We start from the raw sequence: 12,704 nt of genomic DNA on the forward strand, positions 1-12,704 counted from the left end.
TATCAAAAATGCAATAGATTTACAGAATCAAATGATGAATTAACATGAACGAAATTTGATGAATTACATATTTGATAAACGAACCATAACTTTTAATTGGAAAATTTAATAAAATATTTTGGAGATACAATCAAGTCAAGTCAAATCTTTTGGCATACATGAAACAATCGTCTATTTGTTAGATTCTAATATTGAACAAGAATCGCAAAATGAACAATCTTATCTTATTGCCAAAATATTTGATCCATTAAGTTTACTGCCAATTACTTATACAACTGTTAATCTAGGATAAATTCTTATTTGCAATTGTTAAATCATTTATTATGTTTATTAATATTTGATTCATGAATACTATGATGCAAGTAGATAAGCAATCTATGATAAAGTATGATAAAGAATCTATAAAAGATAATTTCTTATGAGAAAGTAAGAAAAAAATATTGATAGAATAAAATTTCATCAATAATTATATTATCATTAGTTATACTAAATTATACTTTTATCGCAATAAACAAAACAAGCAAAGATAAATTATGAATATAAATGTGATTTTAATATAAACTTAATTAAACAATAAAATTCAGTCAACTTCATAACCAAAAAAAATGTTTTATTATTTTAAGTCTAAAATTTTTCATGTATTAGTAAAAAAAAAAGAAAAGAAATCTTTTTAAAGAATAATTTAGTAAAAAGTTAACTACGTTAATAATTTTTGAATTATTTTTAATAAAAATAAAAATAAAACAGTAACAATAATAAATACAATCTAATAGAGATTCTAAAACAATAATAGAGAAATATCAAAAAATTATTCTATTTGACATTGAAACAAAATTGATATAGAAGAACTTAAATATTTTTCTTTTAAACGAGTAATTAAGCAATTAAACATCTTAAATATCTATTGATATCGATTGATATTTAGGATTACAAGATACAAATCACATAATAAGTATTATAAATTTGTTTAAAAAAAAGTCGATACATACAGAAATTGTATTTTCTAAAAAATAATTTTTCAAATTTAAAAGATATTATTGTAAATAAATTTTATTAATGATATATGTTTATTGCTTTAAAAATTTAGCGTTAAACATTAAGAGTTTTTCAATTTTAAATTAAATCTAATCAATTTCAAATGGTTGAAGGTTAGTAGACATAACAATCTAAGTGTCCTTAATCATAAATTAACTATTTGAAATAATGATATAAAGCAATGATATATGATGTTGTCGAAAACAGAATATTGAAATACGTAAGAAGATAAAATAAATATTTTTCTCATTTCTTATTGTTATTTTCTTATTTGTTACATAATTAAAAAAAATAGCAACTGAAAAATTTACTGTATTATTTATATGTATATAAAAAACAATTTAATTTTATTTTAAATTTGATTCGCGCGTTAATAAATATTTCAATATTTAGTAATAAAGCGAAGTTATAAAGATTCGAAATTTTTATGTATTCTTTATGTACTATTTCATATAATATACTATTCACTATAATTATTACGTAAAATAATTCCAAAAACAGATAAGATTTTTTACATTAAAAATTTTATTAATAGAAAATTTTGTATGTATATATAAATAAATGTATATTTATATATCGTTTTTATAATATGAGCAACAAAGATATTGAAATTCATTTTCTTGTGATTTTCAAGAATCTTTATAAAAATAAATGAATAAATTTCATATTTGATATAATTAAATATTCTATGCAAACAAAGAGAATATGAGATTATTGTTAATTAGAGAAATTACAAATTTTTTTGAAGGTAATCAATTTTCATTTTGAGTACTTTTTGATACATTTGTAATGAAGATTATTAGAATATTATTATAAAATTTAGATTCGTTTCTTAGAAAAAAAAAACAAATTGATTCTGGCTATTGCGAAGTATCAGCTTAATGTATTTATTATAAAAATTTAGTTTCATCTTAATATATTTTTTCATTTCTGATTATAAAATTGTGAAAATTGATAATACTTCAACAATAAAAAGAAGTTACTATTTATGTTGAAAACTTTATAGTTCTAATTATTAATTATAATTACAGTTTTTGTTTTAATTTATTTGTATTAAATTCTCTTAAGTTAATAATGGAAGAAATATATAATTTCCTGAGAAATTATCTATTTGAAATAAAGCTATTAATATTTTCTTTTTTTTATTTTATACAAATAATATGAATAATATTGAATTGATATTGTTTGTTGATAGGTTGATTCTAATGATGCTAATAAGTATAATATTTAATATTATATTATATAATATTAAGTTGCTAAAAATATAAAAAAAGATTTTTAATATGCACAATAAACATATTGACACATTTAGTTAAGGATTTATTTTTATATCATATTAAAATTATTATAATATTATTAATTTGTAATTATTCAATTAGATGTACTAATTTTATTGTTAATTTTTAATGACTTAGATTAGTTACATAGTCTTTGCTGTAACTTCTCACATTATTAACTTCATTCAAATACATTCCTATAATAATCTATATAAAATATAATAAATAATATTGCAATTTAGAAATATTTTTATTTCTTATACTACTTAAAAGTATTTTCCTTTTTTCAACTTCTATTATTTTTATTAGTATGTATAAAATTTTTGTTAGCTTTCAACAACAATTAATTTTTTGTTTCCAGCCTCTTTAATTCTAAAAATTTAATTAATTCAAACATATATGCATAAAGACATTTATTTCTCTTCTAATTCTAATTCTAATTCTTAGTTTAGAGATTTGCATAATTTTAGAATTAATTATATCTGTTTTTAATCTTATTTCCAACTTGAGCATTTCATAATAAATATTCTCAATATCATTTTCAAGATTAAATTGTACAAATCCAAATTCTACTGAATAAAATTCATATTTTTTAATTGCTATTTTTCTTTTATAGAGCTAATCTATATAAATATAAATTTTGATTTTTGTAACGAATAGCAATATTATCAAGTAATTAATTACTATCTTTAAAAAAAATAATTTAAAAAATTTAATATAAAATATATTATATATCGTTATGTAATAAATTCTTAAGTAGTAAATATATTGTAACATTTTTTTAAAACTTTTGTTTTTTTTTGCATTTAATTTCACTTTAGACAAATTTTTTTCAATTGTAATCCTTTTTTTAAATTATATTTCTTTAAATTTTTATCTTACTATCTTATACAAATCTACTGATAATTGAAGTTTATATTAAATTAGATAATTAATTAATATCTTTTCAATATTATATATTATATATTAATATCATATATATATATATGATATCACATAAAAAAACAAAATACATAAAAATATTTTTAATAGAAAAGAATATTTATACAATTTGTATTTTTGATAACAATAATAGAAATACATTAATTAAAATGAAAAAAAGTTACTATAAGAATGGAAAAGAAATTCAAATTAAAAAAAGTAAAATATTTAATGAAAATTCTTGAAAATTATTTATATTCAATTTTTTTAAAAGAAATGTCAGCAATAAAATAATAAATCTATTTTATATGAAAAATTATATATACAAATTAATATGTTATAAGACATCAAAAAATTTATAAAAAAATTATGCTTTTTGATTTGATTTAATTAATTAGGTTAAAAATACATTTAAAAAAATAAAATATGTATTTCTTTTTCTCATCAATTATTTCATATTTTTAAATCATTTGTAATGCAAAAATAAAAAATTGGTTAAACAGAAAAATACAAACTTGACTTATTTTTGATAAATTTTCAAATAAAATATTACATTACGTGTTTACGGCCAATGAAAAAGTGTATATTCTCATCATCTGTATGGCGTTCCGCTAATTATGTTTTTATTTCTTTAATTTTATGTGACATGATATGTTAAAATAATTCTTATTTTATTTTTAATTCACATTTAAAAATTATTTAAAATCTTTTTACTACTTATTCATAATATATATGTATAAAAGTTTATTATTATTTATATATATTTCTAAATTAAAACCATAATTTAAAATTTGAATTTGAAAATATTAGTTTCTTTCTTTCTATTGAAGATGGCACTATTAATAAATATCAAATGACCATGAGTACTATAAATGTCGATTAAATTCAAAAGAGTCAACAGTCACATGGTCAGCCTCAACAATCTATAATAATTTATATAATATGTCAAAAACTGCATTTTATTTCTTTATGCTCGATTGGCAAAAGCGACAGCAATGGCATGGTAAAACTTTCAACAGTTTAAAAGATGTTGCAGCGGATCCAAAATGTAGTGAAGAATGGAAGGTAAAAATTTATATAATTTTTTTTTAATATAATTTTAAATAATTTTTAATAGTTTAATTCGATTATTTGTTTAAAATAAAAAAAAAACTATTCTAAAAGATTATATATTTATGTATTTTATTGTTATTATTAAAATATTTTGTAACTTTTAATTATATCACCATATCAATATTTTCATAAATTTATTGTAACTGTAAAAAGTACTAAATAAGAAATTAATAAAAACAAGATTTTTGACAAGATTTTTGACAAAACAAGACTTATTAAATATAAATTTTAAAGTGGTATTAAGAAATACATATTGAATTTATAATTTTTATAATAAGTTAATTAAATTATAGCCATTTTTTATAATCTTTTATGTAGAATATTTCACTACAAGAGAAAGAAATTTATATTGCTAAAGCAAAAGATAGCAAGATTAAAGCTCAAGGAAATAAAAAAACTACAATTGGAGAAGATTTGTTTGAAATGGAATTAAATGCAAAAAAGGAACAAGAATTCCAACAAAATATGCTGGAATACATAAACTCTGTCATATCTATGGGTTTATTACATAATAGTATATATTTTATATTAAATTTTTTAAATTAAGAAATCTTGATTAATTCACTTAATAACTTAATAATTATTAAATATATAAATATAATATTATATTATATTAAATATATAAATATAAATATTATATAAATATTGATTATTGAAATAATTGATTATTAAAATAATAAATAATATTATTTATTACAGATTTACATAAATTAAAATTTATATTTATACATGTAAATTGGTTTTACAAGAAGGAAATAGGAATTAATAAATGTGAATTTTGTCCAGCAGAATTTGCAGTTGCACAATTTAGTCTTAAAAATGGTATTGAGAATATTTATCATGAAGTGTTAAAAATGAAAATACCATTAGGATGGAAAAGAGATGCGATTGAAATTAGTCAACAAACACATCAAATCCCTATAGAATTAAAAGAGGGACAAAGTGATTTTTCATATATGTTTAATGAGTTAATTAAATTTTTAGAAACAAATAAGACTGGAAATAAATTTCCTCCATTATTCACTACAAAAAATTTAATTCCTGTTGTAGAATCACTATTAATAAAAATGGTTGAAGTTAATAGTAAGAATAAAGGTTATTTTAAGATATTTTAAAATGATATAAAGAATATTATTAATATTTTGCAATTATATTTCAGATGGATCAGTTAATGACTTTTTAATCTATTCGATAGAAGCTCTATTTGGAGCATTGCGAAATGCTGCTGTGCAAAAAGTAGACAATCGTACTATTCCTCTTATTGTTGCTGAAAATGAATTTTCAAAAGATTTTTTATGCAATATACGTGGCTTTGAGTGTGATGTAAGAACAAAAATATATTTTAATTAAATAATTAATAAATTATATCTCTTTTTTATTTTTTTTTAATCATTTTGTTTTATATATGTTTTGCTATAGTTTCATAAAATTATAGATATATCTCAATACTGTAGTAAATCTATAGTAAAAAGATGGGGTTTCACAATATGTGATTATTGTTGTCAATATCTGAATATAGAATTGATTGAAGGTGTGCATTGTCCAAAAGAAACATCATTTCTACGATCTACTGATCAAGATACAAGTATACAAGAAATTACTAATATTGACATTCATATAAAACATTTGAACATCAGTGACAAGGTTTCTGAAATGAATGAAATATATTAGAAATTATTATTATTACATTTTTATCACATATAATTATTTAGTTATTATTTCATATTTTATGAATATTTTCTAATTGTAATTTATAGATATCTGAAGAATATAGGAACAATACATCTAAACAAAATTACGATAACAATCAACGACAATGTAATGAATATAAACCATTAGACATAATTGATCATTGTAAAGCTAGTACATCTACTTCGCATAATTTAGCAGTAAGTATTAATTATTATTATATTAATTTGAATTAATTTCGAAATAATATGAAAATAAAATTTTAGTTAAATATGTCAACACATCCAATGCGAACACCAAATACAATACGTAAGCATTATACATATATTTATATATATTTGTAATTTATATTATATTTTTTAAATTTATATTATATATCTAAAATAATATTATATGTAATATATAATTAATATAAATTAATATAAAATTTTTATCAAGAATTAATATAATTATTAATAAAATTAATAATAAATTTTAAAGATTAATAATTATATTAATAACATTAATAATAAAAATTATTTTACAATATTTTAGCTCAAACTCTTATTGGAGTGCAAGAAAATATTGATCCATGTGTTGATTTCCCACCAATTGGTAAGGTATTTATTTTTAAAAATTAATTTTAAATATATTTTAAAATATTAAAAAAAGAATAATATAAAAAAAAGAATAAGTAGAAAAATAATTTTAATCGATTTTCATTTAATTTTTAAGTAAATGTTATTCAATATTTTTTATTTTTTAAGGATTCATAATCTAATTTATATAATTTCAATAATTGTAATTAGTTTTCTTTTTTTTATAAGTTATATTTTTGATTATAAAGAGTATATAATGATTAGATTTCTAATTTTTTTTATTTATATTTTATTTTTCATTATAGGAGGAAGAGGTATAAATTATAAAAAAAAAATTATAAATATCAAACTACCGTTGGGAAAAGGTAAAAATTTATTAAATATGAATTTATTATATTTGAATGTTTTATTAAAAATGTAAACGAAATAATTTTGTACTTTTTTGTGCAGGATATGGAAAATAATAATCATTGACAAATTTGATATATTTGAATTTTTTTAATATAACAAATTTTTATATAGATATGTTCTTAATAGATAAAGCTTATATACATATAATTTACATATAATTTATATATAATAATATTTTTTTTTAATATAAACAAGAAAAAAATGAAAAATACAATATATGTACTTATGAGTAAAATTACACGTTAACATTGAATATATTTATTCTTAACGTTCTGAAAAATAAAAAATAGAATATATAACATTATCAATACAAGATATGTACGATGAATAGATGTTCGTGAATTTTTGATGCATTATTTGTATCTTTTTAAAAAAATAGATTTCATTACATTTTAAGTTAGAAATCATAATTTTGCTTCTGATTTGAATTTTTTTTATATATTTTATTGATAAATTAAAAGTACTCTAAACTGTAAGTTTCTAATGAATAAAAGTCAATATTGATAAAAGAAATAAACAACAAAATTCTTTTAAGTTATAAATTTTAAATAATTTTAAATTAAATTTCATTTAAGCATCGAAAATTTCTATAAACGATATGGAATAATAAATATATACGTGTGTGTGTGTGTGTGTGTGTGTGTGTGTGCGCGCGCGTGCGTGCGTGTGTGCGTGCGTGCGTGCGTGCGTGCGTGCGTGTGTGTGTGTGTGTGTGTGTGTGTGTGTGTGTGTGTGTGTGTGTGTGTAACGATTCATATATTTTAAATCAATATTATAAAATGAAATATCTAACATATGTATATTGAACGTGTATAATAATGTATAAAATATATGTATAATAATGTATAATATGATTTTTGAAATATTTCTAATATTTCAAGAATCTCTAATGTAAAAAAAAAAAAAAATATTTTAAATAAGTTGATGTATCGAGTTACAAATATTTATGATTGCAATATTTATGATTGCCAAAAAATATTTCTTTCTATTTTTCTTATTTTTTTAAATAAATGTATTTTTGATTTCATCATATATAGCTAATGTTAAGACGTAATCTATAACATTATGACTTTTAAATGACTTTGACAAAATTAGATTGAATTCACAGGAATATTAACTATGAAATTTGATTTAGTAGATAAATTAGATATTTACAAAATTTCTATAATTATTTTGTTCTATATAAAAGAATAATCACTTTAATTTGTTTACATGAAATTGTACATTGGATATATAATGCTCAAATTATGCCATTTTTACGACACAAAATTTCTTTTTTTTTAAAATAAATTTTGATAAATTGGGATATAAATAATCTTCGTAAATCTACTTTTCTACTTTATATATTTTATGTCCTTTTTTAGAATTTACAGATTTCATAAATAACAGATTATAGGTATTTTTATAAAAAAAGTTTACAAAAAATGAAAAGAGCAATCGATTCCTTTCAGCAATACATTAATAGATTGAAAATATATCAGGTATAACCGATTCTAGACCGAACTTGCATCAATTTCTTTTAGACTATTCGGAATCATTCAAATTAAATGCATTGGAAACAGATTTAATTTTTCAATGGCTGCTATATATAAAACAACTGTGAAATATTAATAAACAGTTTATTAGTAATTTTTTTTATTATTAATTCACTGTATGAAAATAAAATATTAATAATCTCCCATTTTTTAAAATATGAATTTTATAAATATTTCTCAATAGAATTTTTATACATTATATGTTTAAGAATACAGAGTATTCCAAAAATATAGGAACATTCGCAACATGTTTTTTGATAATTTAAGAATTAAATTACGCGCTTTGTGATTAACCAATGTTTTTAATTAATAATTAAATATAATAATTAACAAAATTGTAACAGTTTTTGCAAAAGAAAATATTAAAATTACCTCAAGAATTTCCAGTTAAATGTCCTCACATTTTTGAACCTGGATATGTTTCATGTCATTTGATATTTTATACATCTAAAGCTTTAAAAATCTGATTTTACCTCATAAAATCTTATATATTATGCTATAAACATGAAACCTTACCTATATTGCTAAAACAAAAAAATTGTTAAATAATGTTTTTTTAATATCAATATAATATATCAGAAAGACTTTATGTACTTATGTTCTAAACATTTTATATTAGATATACACATTATATATATTATAAAAAACTCAGAAATTTAAATCCAAGACAATATGGCAGTAAGAGGAATTTTCTATTAAAATCGTTATTTTTGATATTTTTGGCAATATTTAAATTTATTTGTTCATCAGTTCATTTGTTTACCCTAATCAGACTAATCTATTCTCTTTCTCTTATAAAATTGATTAATAGATGTGACATTTATCAATAATAAAAAATAAATAACAATATAATATAAAATCATTTTAAGCTGTCCAGTAATAGCCAGCTATTTCGTTAGCTAGATTCACATTTCTTCCAGCAGCAAAAAAACTTTTAAGCTCTACAAAATATCAATTTCACGTTATATGTAATATATAAAAATACAAATACAAGATATTTCTTTTATTTGCAGCTTGATCTAAAAAATCTTTCAGATTATGTCATTCTATGTCTCTGTTCTTGATAAAAAATATATTATCGTGAGCGATACGCGGAAATATGCAAAAATAGCACAGATCAATTTTTGATCATTTTTGAAAGAATTTAAAATATTGACAAAATAAATAAAAAACATCATTTTGAAAACCTAAAAAAAACTTAAAAATAAACAATGTTCAAAGAAAATTATTCAGAGATGAATTCAATCCATACAAAAAATATGTTTTAAAGCACATTACAACAATAGCATTTAAAACAGCATTTACAGTAAAAGCGATTTTTGAATGCAAACAATAAACTTGATAAAAATCGATTTTTCATGGCAGAATTCGAGGTAACTCGACAAGTTTGTGCTAGAAAACGTCATTCTGATTGTTTTCGAAACACCATTCGGCTATAAAGTGCCTCAAAAATGTGATAACATTCGTAAGATATTCTTGAATGATCTAAAAATTAGCCATCCAAGCAATGTGCTTTATGATTTATCAATATTTTTTGTTAATAAAATTATAATAAAAATTTTTTGTACATGAAAATATTGTTTTTAAAATTATCTCAAGAAATTTTAGTTTAGATGTTCTCACATTTTTGGACTATATACATTTGACGCCACTGATGCCTTATACATTTGAAGCTTTAAAAGTCTGATTTTATCTCATATTATGTTGTAAACATGAAATCTTTCCTATATTGCTACAAAAAACAATATTATTGAATGGTATTTCATTTATGTCAATACAATGTATCAGAAAGATTTAATACATACTTACGTTATTTAATATTTTATACACAGATATGTCAAATTACGCCAAATTTTGATTGATATAATCGATTTTTATCAAAATTACGGTTATTAAATAAAAAAAATCGCTATTATAACTATATATCTATTCCTAAAAGACAAGAATTTCATTTTCTAGCTCAATCTTGACGTGCAATGTAGAATTTTAGTTCGAAAAATGGAATGTTTTCTAAAAATGTACTTCATCATTTGCTTCGTCTTCCACTTCATCCATTCTTCACTTCATCTTCTATTTAATCTTCTACTTCATCCTTCGCTTCATCTTCCACTTCATCTTCCACTTCATCTTCTACTGCATTTTCTACTTCATCTTCTATTTCATCTTCTATTTCACCTTCCACTTCATCTTTTACTTCATTTTCCACTTAATCTTTCACTTCATCTTCCACTTTGTTTTCCACTTCATCTTCTATTCCATTTTCTATTTCATCTTCTACTTCATTTTTCGCTCCATTTTCTACTTCATCTTCCACTTCATCTTGTACCTTTATTTCATCTTTTACTTCATCTTCCATTTCATTTTTTACTTCTACTTATATTTCATCTTCTACTATATCTTCAACTCCTTCTTCTACTTCATCTTCTATTTCATATGCCACTTCATCTTCATCTTATATTTCATCTTCTACCTCATCGTCTACTATTTTCTATTTCATTATTATCTTCTATTTCATCTTCATCTTCCTCTTATACTTCTACTTTATCATCATCTTCTAGTTCATCTTCTATTTCATCTTCATCTTCTACATCTACTTCATCTTCTACTTCATCATCATTTTTTACTACTAATTCATTTTCCACTTCATCTTCATCTTCTACATCATCTCCAAATTCTACATTATCTTGTACTTCTACTTCATCTTCTGTTTTATCTTCTACTTTATCTTCTATTTTTAGTTCATATTCTACTTCATCTTCTACTTTTATTTCAACTTCTTCTTCTACTTCACCTTCCACTTCATCTTCCACATCTTTCGCCTAATCTTGTACTTCTACTTCATCTTTCATTTTATCTTCTACTTCATCTTTCACTTCATTTTCTACTTCATCTTCTACTTTTACTTCATCTACCACTTCATCATCCACTTCATCTTCAACTTCATCTTCCACTTCATCTTCTACCTTATTTTCTACTATTTATTATTTCATCATTATCTTCTACTTCTCTTCATCTTCCTCTTATACTTCTATTTTATCACCATTTCTTCTAGTTCATCTTCTATTACATCTTCATCTTCTCCTTCATCTTCTACTATTTTCTATTTCATCATTGTCTTCTACTTCATCTTCATCTTCCTCTTATACTTCTATTTTATCACCATTTCTTCTAGTTCATCTTCTACATCTTCATCTTCTCCTTCATCTTCTACTATTTTCTATTTCATCATTGTCTTCTACTTCATCTTCATCTTCTTCTTCTACTTAATCTTCTACTTCATCTTCCACTTTATTTTTCATTTCATTTTCCACTTCATTAGTGAGTAGAAATGACGTTCGAAGAGCTATACATTTTGCTAGTACAAATAGTTTTGTTTAAACTCCCGACCTATCACTCCCTTGTCATCCAGACGATCTAAATCCTTTGACTCCAGGTCATTTCCTAATTGGCGATGCGTTGATCGCGATACGAGAGAATGATTTACTTACTTAAATCAACCGCTTCAGCCGATATCAATTAATTCAGCAGTTGTTTCAGCACTTTGGCAGCGCTGAAGCAAGGAATATTTACAACAGTTGCAGCAGAGGAATAAAGGGCACAAATCGATAGGCGCCATAAGGGAAAACGACTTAGTGATAATACAAGAAGAAAACCTTCTCCCTTTACAATGGCGCATGGGTAGAGTATTGCAGCTTCACCTTGGGACGGATGATATTCCGCGCGTGGCCACTATAAGAACGACCAACGGCATCGTTAAGCGGCCAACGGCGAAACTATGCATCCTGTCAATACAGGACGACGAATCCTCATCGGATCCAAGCAACGATTAAGGAAAAGTGGACCAAGATCTTTCACTTCATCTAAATGACAGGGATTATAGAGACATTAGACACTGCAGAGTGAAAGCATTATTACGTATTATAGTGTTAAATTCGCTAGCGATTTCAAGGCGGCATGTTAAGACTTAGATTCGTGAAATAGTCGGGTCCTGCTTTACTTTCAATTCGAATACCTAGTAATAATAATTTATGAGCGGACATAGTTTCCTTAATGTTTTCTGTATCCTAGTTTGAACAGATACCACAGCAGCAACCACTTCACGAGGGCCCATCCTTTGGAACCGCTCTTCGACGCGATGATCTAAT

The 12,704-nt window shown here is 22.2% G+C and overlaps 1 protein-coding gene across 1 annotated transcript; it reads left to right on the top strand.

Annotated features, from left to right (window-relative positions):
• Window positions 1-4,175: 4,175 nt before the first annotated feature.
• On the top strand, window positions 4,176-10,246 carry LOC100870736 (protein maelstrom 2). The gene is made up of 10 exons (XM_086908277.1): window positions 4,176-4,298; window positions 4,665-4,860; window positions 5,046-5,429; window positions 5,506-5,669; window positions 5,766-5,990; window positions 6,104-6,235; window positions 6,302-6,344; window positions 6,570-6,629; window positions 6,919-7,030; window positions 10,168-10,246. The coding sequence occupies exons 1-10, from the start codon at window positions 4,176-4,178 to the stop codon at window positions 10,244-10,246; spliced, it is 1,518 nt and encodes a 505-aa protein (XP_086764403.1).
• The last annotated feature ends 2,458 nt before the right edge of the window (window positions 10,247-12,704 follow it).

The sequence above is a fragment of the Apis florea genome, unplaced genomic scaffold (assembly GCF_048593485.1).
Source record: "Apis florea isolate Af1SG1 unplaced genomic scaffold, ASM4859348v1 contig_1653_pilon, whole genome shotgun sequence".
Taxonomy (NCBI): Eukaryota; Metazoa; Arthropoda; class Insecta; order Hymenoptera; family Apidae; genus Apis; species Apis florea.